This window comes from Hordeum vulgare, chromosome 6H (genome assembly GCF_904849725.1).
Source record: "Hordeum vulgare subsp. vulgare chromosome 6H, MorexV3_pseudomolecules_assembly, whole genome shotgun sequence".
In the NCBI taxonomy this organism is placed as follows: domain Eukaryota; kingdom Viridiplantae; phylum Streptophyta; class Magnoliopsida; order Poales; family Poaceae; genus Hordeum; species Hordeum vulgare.
The window spans coordinates 384,154-395,381 of NC_058523.1; the positions used below are offsets into that span (position 1 = coordinate 384,154).

The 11,228-nt window shown below is 47.3% G+C and overlaps 1 protein-coding gene across 1 annotated transcript; it reads right to left on the reverse strand.

Moving 5' to 3' along the window:
* Positions 1-10,021: 10,021 nt before the first annotated feature.
* Positions 10,022-10,859, reverse strand: LOC123404527 (thionin BTH7-like). The gene is made up of 3 exons (XM_045098453.1): positions 10,543-10,859; positions 10,375-10,443; positions 10,022-10,283 (listed from the first exon to the last, which is right to left on the reverse strand). The coding sequence occupies exons 1-3, from the start codon at positions 10,784-10,786 to the stop codon at positions 10,183-10,185; spliced, it is 414 nt and encodes a 137-aa protein (XP_044954388.1). The 5' UTR covers positions 10,787-10,859; the 3' UTR covers positions 10,022-10,182.
* Between the last annotated feature and the right edge of the window lie 369 nt (positions 10,860-11,228).

The window sequence follows — 11,228 nt, forward strand, 5'->3', positions numbered from 1 at the left end:
CACCGTTGTCGGCGCAGAAATCGTCGAAGGAGCGAGATGTGAACTCCCCTCCCCGATCAGTTCGCAGGGTGCGTAGTACGCACCCACTCTGAACCTCTGCTGCTGCTTTGATGCGCCTGATCGCCATGTCCGCTTCGTCCTTGGTGGTGAGCATCGCCAGCCACATGTCACGACTGTAGTCATCCACCATCAGGAGAAAGTAACGTTTCCTGCCCGGGGTTGCCGGCGAGATCGGCCCGCAGAGATCGGCATGGACAAGTTCGAGACGCGCCGTCGCCCTGAACTTTGCCGCCTGCGGGAAGGACCCGCGCTTCTGCTTCCCTGCCAAGCAAGCATCGCACAGCTGGTCGGCGTGACCGATCTCCGGTAGGCCGCGAACCATGCCGCTGCGGGACATGGTGCGGAGAGCGCCAAAGTTCTGGTGTCCGAGGCGTTCGTGCCACGTCCAGGTCGTGTCACCGCGGCGCACAGAGAGACAGGCAGGCTGCACGATCTCGAGATTGACTTTGTAGAGACGATTTGGCGAGCGTGGTACCTTTGCGAGTAGACGGTTCTGCTCATCCCACACCGTCATGTAGCCGTCGTGGATCGAAGACGGCCACTCGCTTTCATCGAGCTGCCCTAGGCTCACGATGCTCGTCTTGAGTTTGGGGATGAAGTAGACATCAGTGAGGGCACGATGCTCGTCGCCGCTCACCGAGATCACCACCGTGTCGTGCCCCTTGATGTCGACGATGGAGTTGTCGCCGAAGCGCACGGTGCCGACGATCTTGGTGTCCAGATCAGCGAAAGCAGCGCGGCTGCCGGTAATGTGGTTCGATGCGCCGCTGTCGAGGTACCAGGGAACGTCGACAGGTTCCTGGTCTTCCCCGAGCCGCACGATCGCCTGCTCCTCGTTCAGGAACACCCGCTCGCCGTCCTGCTCCCGCGCGTCGACGATGAGGACGAGGTTCACTTGTGCCGCAAGGTATGCCGCGGGCTCCTCCTCGCCCCCTCCTTCACGAGGTGGGCTTCTTCGCGCTTCTTCTTGCGACACTCCCGGGCCCAGTGCCCGAGTTTGCCGCAGTAGCGGCACTTGTCATTGCGGGCAGCCCCTGTGCCTCCCCGCGGTTCGTCACGCGCACCGTCGTGGCCGCGTCCCTTGTCGTGGCGGTTTCCGCCTCCGCCGCCACTCCTAGAGGGAGTGTCCTCCTTCTCACGCGCGCGCCACTGCTCCCTTGTGAGCAGCAGCTGGCCGTCATTTGCTGCATCCGCCGGCTCGCCGTCGTCGTCTTCCTCGCAGACCTTGAGACGCCCGGTGAGCTCTTCGATGGACATGGTGTTCAGATCGAGAAGACTCTCGATCGATCGCGCCATCTGCCTGTACCTCCTCGGCACGATATGCAGGTATTTGAGAATCACCTTCTTGTCGTCGATGGGGTCGCCGTGGACGTCCAGCTGATGGATGAGCTCCTGCAGCCGCAACCCAAAATCATCGACGGACTCACCAGGTTTGAACCTGAGATCCTCGTACTGCTTGCGGAAGTTCTGGGCCTTCGAGTCGCGGACACGATCGGCCCCGACTCGGATCGTCTTGGTCCCGTGCCTCCTTCGCCGTGTCCTTGACGGCGAGCATGGGGATCATCTCCCGCGGCACGGCCCGGAGGATAGCCTCCAGTGCCATGCGATCGTCGTCGAAGTCGCCTACTCCGGTGTCGATGACGTCCCACAGGTGTCGCACCTGGAGGATCGCCTTCATCAGCAGCGACCACGAGTTGTAGTTGGTCCTCGTCAGCGTGGGCCACGCCGTGCCCGAGCCGCCGCCGAGATAGCGCCCGGAGCGCGGGAGGGACAGAGTGGATTTGGGCAGCGCGTCGTCAGCGCCGTCGGCGGCCTTCTTCGACGCGTCGCCTCCTCCAATCTTCGGCATCCCTCCGACAGGTATGGATCAACAAAGCTCTGATGCCAATTGTCAGCTAAATCCCTACTCACGCGTGATCAAAACGAAGGTGGAATCAGCATAGGAAGAAGATGAACTACTGATGAACTCGAGAGGTTTTGTGCAGTGTCCAAGTTACTGCTTTTCTGGTGCTTTTCTTCCTCTTATTCTGCAGGAATAACAAACTTGCCGTGGCTATAGCCACGATCCCGACTAAGTCGTGCCATCCCACGACTTGGATCGAGCCCACGGCTCTCCTAAGGACTCGCGATGTGGGCGGACAAATCGCGCCAACACCTGACAGAAAACGACTCTGACGAAACTGAACTTTCGACACCTAAAACCCTGAAGAGCTAACAACTGAAACTGAAACTTATTCCCAACATAGCGAGATCCTCAAGGAGATGCCGGCTCCTGCTGCGGATAACGCTTGATTTCAGTCTCTCTACTGCCTTGAGTTTTTCTTATGGTTCTTTTGTAGAATTGGAATATGATATGTTGGAACATCCGAGGTCTTAATTCTCCTAAAGACATCTAGCTATTTCGAACGCAATCCGTGACAGTGGTTGCTCTATCATTTGTTTGCAAGAAACTAAAATGCCGCAGTTTGATGCAAAAACCCTCAAGACTTACTGCCCCAAACATTTTGACAAGTTTGGGTTTGTTCCCTCTAGGGGTTCGTCGAGGGGCCTAGTTACGATCTGGAATAGTAATGTTTCTTTGGGGGAATATCTTCTTGTAAGAAAGCTTTCCTCTGGGGATCAACTTTAAATCAACACAATCAGCTCACTACTAGAAACTAGTTAATGTTTATGGCCCCTGTAATGGGAACACCGCGCTCTTTATACAAGTTGGCTTTTTGATCTTGACATCCCCACCTCTGAAGATTGGTTGATAGTTGGAGACTTCAATTACATTAGAGCTCCTGAGAACCGTAACTTTCCAGGGGGAGATGTCCACGACATGTTCACTTTCAATGATTTCATTCGCAAACAAACACTCACTAAGCTTCCCTCAAGGGGCGATCACATACCTGGTCTAACTTGCAATAAGACCCCCTCAATAGGGGCGATCACATCCACCAATGCCAAGCCTCTCGAAAAGAGATTGTACTACTTAAGCTTGACTTCGTGAAGGCATTTGACACCATTGAACACTCGACAATGATCAAGATCATGCAGAATATGGGGTTTAATTCGAAGTGGATTGGCTCAATACTAGAAAAAAGGCTGTTAGTGGCGCACCGGTTTTTGCTATTAATGACGCACTATAGGTGCGCCACTATTACCACACCACTAGTAACAAATACTAATGGCGCACCTCTGGTGCGCCATTAGTATTACAGGTAACAGTGGCACACCTTGTAGTGCAACATTACTATTGATACAGGTGCACCACTGGAAACTTTTTTTTTGAACTTTTTGATTTTTTTGAATTTTGAAGGCGGGAAAATAGTAGTGGCGCACCGTATTACCCCCAACATGCGCCATTGCTATTTTTGAATTTTGAATTTGGATCTGGATCTAGATCTGGCTTGTTTTTTTTGCTCATTTTTGTTGCTTGAATTTTTTTCAAATTTCATTCTCGACCTGGATCTGGTACGTTCTTTGTGCCGGGGGAGCTTCACATGTGGCCGGAAGAAGAGGAGGAGGGAGGAGAGACCGTGAGGAGGAGAGGAGGGAGGAGAAACCGTCAGGATCAGGAGAGGAGGGAGGAGGAGGTCGCCGTAGAGGAGGAGGAGGGCCGTGAGCAGGAGAGGAAGGAGGAGCACCGTGAGGAGGAGAGGAGGGAGGAGGAGGTCGCCGGAGGAGGAGCACCGTGAGGAGGAGAGGAGGGAGGAGGAGGTCGCTGGAGCAGGAGCACCGTGATAATGAGGTCACCGGAGGAGGAGCACCGTGAGGAGGAGGAGGTCGCCGGAGAGGAGGAGATGGAGTGGAGGAGAGCAGGAGAGGAGGAGATGGAGTGGAGGAGAGGAGGAGAAGAATGAAGGGGTAAGTGGCTGGTCGGCCCTTTTAAACTTCTGTCCCAACTTAGTAGTGGCGCATCTTGCACTGGTGCGCCATTGCTATTTTTTTGAATCGTGAAGGCGGGAAAATAGTAGAGGCGCACTATTCACTGATGCGCCATTGCTAATTTTTTTATTTTTTTTATTTCTTTGAATTTTGAAGACGGGAAAATAGTAGTGGTGCATTATTCATATGGTGCGCCATTGCTAACTTGTTTTTTATTTTTGTATTTTGTTGAATTTTGAAGGTGGAAAAATAGCAGTGGCGCACCATGCAATAGTGCGCCATTGCTAATTTATTTATTTTTTGCATCATAACTTTTTTCTCTTAGGTTTTTGAGGATTCTAGAAAATCGATAACAGGCTTTGCCCCTTGAATTCGGATGTAACTTCTCGAGTAGATGATTTTTCATATAAAAAACTTTTTCATCGGGGGTCGTATGCAAAAGTTACGCCCATTTTACCAAAACACGGCGGCACCTGCAGCGTCGGCCCCGCCCGCTCCACCACCCGTGGCCTCTGCGGTCGGCCCGATCACCCGTGCCCACACCGGCATTCTTTGGCCAAGCTCTGGATGGCTGGGATGCAGGAGGAGTTTGACACATTGCAGCGGAATCGGACTTGGCAGCTTATTCCCCGACCCCAGCACGCTAATGTGATTACCGGGAAGTGGGTCTTCAAGCACAAGCTCCGTCCTAATGGTACCCTCATTCGCTACAAGGTGTGTTGGGTTGTTCACAGCTTCCGCCAGCGTGCTGGCGTCCACTTCACTGACACTTTCGCTCCGGTCCTCAAGCCTGGCACGATCCTCACCGTCCTCTAGCTTGCGGTCCCTCATGCCTGGCCTATACACCAGATGGATGTCTCTAATGCCTTTCTCCATGGTCACCTTCAAGAGCAGGTTTTCTGTCAGCAGCCTACGAGATTTGTTGATCCGACGTCTCCATATCATGTGTCCATACTTCTGTGCTCGTTATACGGGCTCAAGCAGGGTCCTCGCTCCTGGTACCAGCGCATCGCGGTGTTCCTACATCAGCTCGTGTCGCAATCTATACGCTCTGATACCTCGCTGTTTGTCTATCACTAGGGCGCCGACACTGCATATCTGCTCCTCTGCGTCGATGACATCATCCTAAGAGCCTGCACACCTGGCCTTCTCAGTCGGCTCACTGACCGTCTTCGTGCTGAGTTCACCATCAAGGACCTGGGTCCTTTGCACTACTTCCTAGGTGTTGAGGTCATGTGTGGTCCTGATGGCTTCTTCCTTCATCAGCGGAAGTATGCTCATGAGCTTCTTGACCATGCTGGGATGCTTCATTGCAAACCCGCGACCACGCGTGTCGACACGAAGACCAATCTCTCCGCCACTTCCGGTTCTCCTGTTTCGGATGTTCTGCTCTATCGCTCTATTGTTGGCGCTCTGCAGTACCTCACACAGAAACTTCCAGAGATCCAGCACACTTTCCAGCAGGTCTGTCTTCACATGCATGCTCCTTGGGACGTTAACTGGGCCGCTGTAAGGCGGATCCTACGCTATGTGCATGGCCCCGTGGACTTGGGCATCACGTTGTTTGCCTCCGCCTTCACCGAAATCACCGCCTACACCGAGGCTGCCTGGGCTGGCTGCCCCGACACAAGGTTATCCACTTCGGGTTTCTGTGTCTTCTTTGGGCTATTACTCATCTCGTGGTCGTCCAAGCGGCAGCCTACGTTCTTCCGATCAAGTGCTGAGGCTGAGTATCGTGCCATGGCGAATGTTGTCGCTGAGTGTTCCTGGCTTCGTCATCTTCCTCTTGATCTCTCGTGTCAGGTCACCAAGGAGACAGTGGTCTACTGCGACAACGTCTTGGCGGTCTACCTCTCCGCCAACCCAGTCCACATCGCCGCACCAAGCACACTGAGCTTGATATTCTTTTCGTTCGGGATCAGGTCACTCTTAGCGACGTTGGTGTTCTCCATATTCCCACAAAGCAACAATTTACAGATATCATGACCAAAGGCTTGCGCACGACGTCTTTGCGTCAGCAACGTCGACGCTTGGACTGCGTGGGGGGTGCATATTGTGTATTACGCCCACCTCCTAATTCTGTATAGTTGAGGTCGTGGCCCACCATGTACATCATATATACGTGCGGTTGCACCTGATCAATACATCGTGCAATTCCATCGTCATACACCAAGCACGTACTCTACAAAAATCATAGAGGAGCGCCTTGTCACCTCATCATTTATAGTAGTAAATGCAATTCCCACTAATTATGGATTCATGGCCAAGTTGGTGACTTACATTTATAAGGATGACTTAATTAGATTTGTAAATGATGACTTAAATTTGTAAATGGTGACTTAAATTTGAGTGTTTGGATTTGCCTTGCCAAGCTAGTGACTTAATTGAATTTCAGTGTTCCGACTTGCCAACCTAGTGAAAGAGGGCATATAGTTTTCCAAATTTGAACAACATATTTTATGCAAGATTTACATTAAAACAAAATATTATGAATATTAATTTGTGAAAATGTCTAGTCTTTGGTACTGGCAAGCTACGATGGTCATGAAGTAAGAGAGTGAAATTTCATATCCAAGTGCAACTTCACTACTTCGTTGTACGCACCAGCTAGGACTGATGACTGAATCTAGACCACGTGACCCAGCTACCTACATGACCATTAGCATGTCTGGATGGGGCAATGTAAATATATTTTTACTAAGCAACCAATTTTCCATGTTGCCCCTTCGGCCCTAGAGAAGGCACATCACCATATGGTTCCACAACAGTATCCTTGGCCCATAATAATGGAGGTGAGCTAAAAGACAACATCGCTGCTGGTTACTGCAGCCCTCACTGCATGGATTGAACAGAGTAATAGATCACATTTACAGGCCAACCGCCTGGTCGAGACCATATAGGGACCATCTCAAAAATTCAGAGACCATGCTCAAATCTCTAATAACTTAAGAGAAATTGTGAACCTCCAGCCAGCCAAAACAACTTTGGATTCTTTATTATATGGAAGTCTTATCGCTTAGATCTTTTAGTAGGACGCTGCCTCCCATCGTCATCCTGAGTCGCTATTGAAACACCAACAGGATAAGGAGCCTAGAAAGTTGTCTTGCGTGTTTCACGTATGCATTCTTCTCTTAGTAGACCTGTTGATCTAGGTTTTATGTCCGTGCATGTTTCACATTTTTATTTGTCTTTTTGTTGGACATCCTCATTTGTCTAGTTGATAGAAACAAAGCCTTCATGAAGCAACAAATACCTTAAACCCAAATACCAACGCAAAAAATGCGAAAAGGTGCCCCAATAACATTTTAATTTAAAAGTTACCAATCTAACTAATAGAAATCTATATTGCGGTCCCACATGAAGTTGCCACTACATTGATGTCATGGACCATCACTTTGTACTCACTTGCATATCTAAATCAATAATATACAACCATAGTATGGGCAGCAATAGTGCATGCCAATAGACGCCAAACTAATACGTGAATCATGCAAGTCTATTGATTAATCATTGATTACAATTTAGGGAGCCACTACATATGTGGCATCACAGGAAGAAAAGGTTGTTGTTCCATTTTTTAACAAAAAAGCACTATGCGCAAATTCTATTTCTTTATAAATTATACTAATTGACAATTGTTTTAAGTTAACCCAAATGCAACAAAAGAGGCGACGACGACCATGTGATGGAAGTTAACTTGCCTTTGATTGTTGTCATCTTTATCCAATCGGCAACCAATGAAAACTCCATTTTCTCTTCTCTCTTTTAACTCCCGCGATGGCATAGTGGATTCCTATAGTCCACGGAGGAGAAGGAGGCAACACCATTTCTTCAAATGGAGAAGCTAGAGGTAGTTTTTTGAACGAGCATTGTGGTAGTTGAACCCGCTCTCGGACAGGATAATGCAACTGCTCATCATGGTGGTGTACTCTGATGCGCCTTCAGTCCCAACCTTTCCCTCTAGTACTTATTAACCTTAAATTTGGTTAATAACGTAAAACGAGTGACCAAATCATAGAGGACTGCCTCTTCACCTCATCATTTATAGTAGTAGAATGCAGTGCCCACTAATTATTAATTCATGGCTGAGCTCGTGACTCAGATTTATAACTGATGACTTATTTAGTTTTTTAAATGGTTACTTAAACTTGTAAAAGTTGATTAAGTTTACAGTGTTTGTATCTGGCTTGCATTCAATTTGAGTCACTTATTTGCATTTCAATTTGGAGCATGAAAACACATTTTTTTGCTTCTTTATTTTCTTCAAAGGCATTGGATACATAGTGATTCACCAAATCTTTGTCGAACTGAAAAGGAATATATCCCGTTCTTATTGCATTTCAAGAATACCCATCCGAGGTGATGCCGCGTGACAGATGTGAGTCACAACACTTTCTCTGTATAAATGGCATCGGCAAGCCGGTGAGCCATTGGGCAAGAACCGAGCTCGTTCGACGTTCAGCCGAGTCCTTTCCGGCAAACCAACGACGACAACTACAGGATGAACCAGTACCTGCATGGCTCTGTCGGCGCTGTGCGAAGTGCTCCGCGACCAATCCATCGCTTGGCGCAACCGTTGGCGGCCGGAAATGTCAGATGTGGAAGGCACGACAAACAATCGCCGATCTGCAACTTTTCGGCCGACCGAGGCAGTAGGAAGGGGTAGGGGTCAATCCCGTGCCTGTGGTGGCCCACCGACATGATCCCGGCGGCTGATATGTCCGGAATCGTAGGAGGCAGCCCGACGGTGGTGGGAGGGGGGAAAAGCGTGGGCTGAAATGTCTCACCCGTCAACCGCTCTTGATATATACAGGGCGCCGTCCGCGCAAAGGGGAGAATCTGCGTTTTCGCGGGTTGGGGTGGCAATTTTACAACGCCACGCAAAAATATTTACGGGTCCGACGCGTTTAAGGGGTTTGATCGGGCAACTTTTTCCGAACCCGTATTTTGACGATTATTTTATGGGTCGGGGCACTGTACGGGGCCTGCTAGAGATGCTATGGTCCCTTTCCAGCAAGAAAAAGATATATCCTCTATGGTGTATACGTTGTTGGACTTCACGGTTAACTTATTTATGCCTATCGAGGTTAACACACATGTTCCTGCAGCTAAGCGAGCGTCATTAAATCATGGCCTATTGACATTTTCAGTAAACAAATTTATATTACATACCCGCAGTTCATTAAATCTTGGCCTATTGAAATTTTCAGTAAACAATATTCAGAATAAAGAAATATATACGTGTGAGTTGCCCCAGTATATTGAGTCACATGAAGATTTTTTCTCAAGTTTTATCATAGATACATCCAGTGAATAAGAAACAAATTATGAGTATTATTAGGGTTGGTTTGTACATAAAACCATCTCCAGTAACTAATTTCGATCAGTTTTGTGACTGAAACACGGCCGAGGCCACTGCGTTTTTTATTTTGATTTATATTTTATTACTTAAAGTGATTCTATGAACATACTCTCATATTCATTTGGTTTGTAGTCCAAAGCCATGTCTCCCAATTACAAGGCCACAATATGAGGGAGCACAAGTCTATAATGCTAGGTTCAAGATGCTCAAAAGAAAATACCATTGACACAAAAATATAGCCGATCCCATTATTGTGTGACGATTTGGTTCATCGCGAAACAATATATACAAATTCCCAATAACACTAGACATTTTCATATTTTAAGGGGCAATTTGGTGGTTATATACGCTAGTCGTGGACTAACGAGATAGCAATCAAATTTATATGTCTTCACCGACCGCCCCTCGTCCCTTAGTGATCATAGTTCTCCTAAAATATGCTAAACATGTTGGTGATGACCATTAATTTCCTGTTAGCAACATTCTGTTCGACTAGCCAGTTGATGGCCCTTCGTGTTCCTATATAACATGTAACGCCTAATTAATGTTTAGTGGAGAAAACTTTCACGGTAAAAACATGATAGCTCATATGTTCGAACGTAAATATAATCGCAAAATGTATGGTCTTAATATGAAACAATTGATATACAAGAAACAACATTAAAAAATTTAAAAATTGTGGTGTATCACATAATATATCCATGGAACTTTTATCTTAAGCCAAGGGTATAAATAGATTCATCGTGGCGACTCTTATTGGAACGAGGGAAAAAACAGAAATACATAACTAAGATGATACATTTGCTTCGATCTGGTGATGGTATCAAGATTGTTGAACAGAAAATGACAAAACGACCTTGGCCATAGAAATCATGCCCAAGAAGGCATGATTAGGCTTCAACAGACTGAATGACTTCACCATCATTACAGAAACGGGCACATGCGTTGCTGCAGAGTCCCATGTCGAATTTCATCTCTTGGCCACGGGAAACTGTTACAAAATAGTTGAGGTTATGTATGTCTAAAACACAATATTTTTTCTGCCGGTAAAAATAAAAATAAAACTGGTCAATTAAAATTACCATTGTCCATGTTGTCACAAACGGAAGTCCTGCATCCAATTGTGCAGTGCTCAGTCGCATTTGGTTCACCTACAAAAGTAATTTGAACCACAAGTATGCAAATAATTAATTTTCTATTAGTAGGTAATTATCAACAAGTTGGGAAGAATAAAAATGATATCTCTTTACCGGATTCAGGGAGAAGATTCAGCTTAGGATAGTCCCTAGGACATGTTGGGCCGCTTATGATTTTACAACCACAAGCAGTTGCGCAGACTGGTCGGGAACCACCGGCGAAACGGCAGGCGTTGTAGCAGTTTCTGCCCGTCGTGTTCTTGCAGCAACTCTTGCCTTCTACTTGGACCTGCTCCAGAACTAAACCCAATATGAGAACACAAATAACCACGCTCTTAATACTCTTGTTGGTTGCCATGGTTGGCTGGTTGGCCTTAATTTCTCAAGTAGAATGAGAAATGGTTACGTTGGATTGATGGAAATCCTACAACGCCAGACTCCTATTTATAGAGGTATGGCGGTGTGTTATGAGTGTTGGACATAGGTAGGCACCACTCAATTTCTGCAATAATTGGAAGTCTTGAATATACATGGATATTATTTTTGGTGCAAATCTATCCGTTCGTTGTGTCACACGTGTTCATGCATGCATGCCTATTTTACTCAACCGACGTAGCCATGCACAGTGGTCTTGCATGATTTGAAAGTTTACTAAGTGACCAGCACGTTTACAATAGTTACCAAGCACGTACTCTACAAAAATCATAGAGGAGTGCCTCGTCACCTCATCACTTATATTAATAGAATGCAATGCGCACTAATTATGAATTCATGGCCAAGTTGGTGACTTACATTTACAA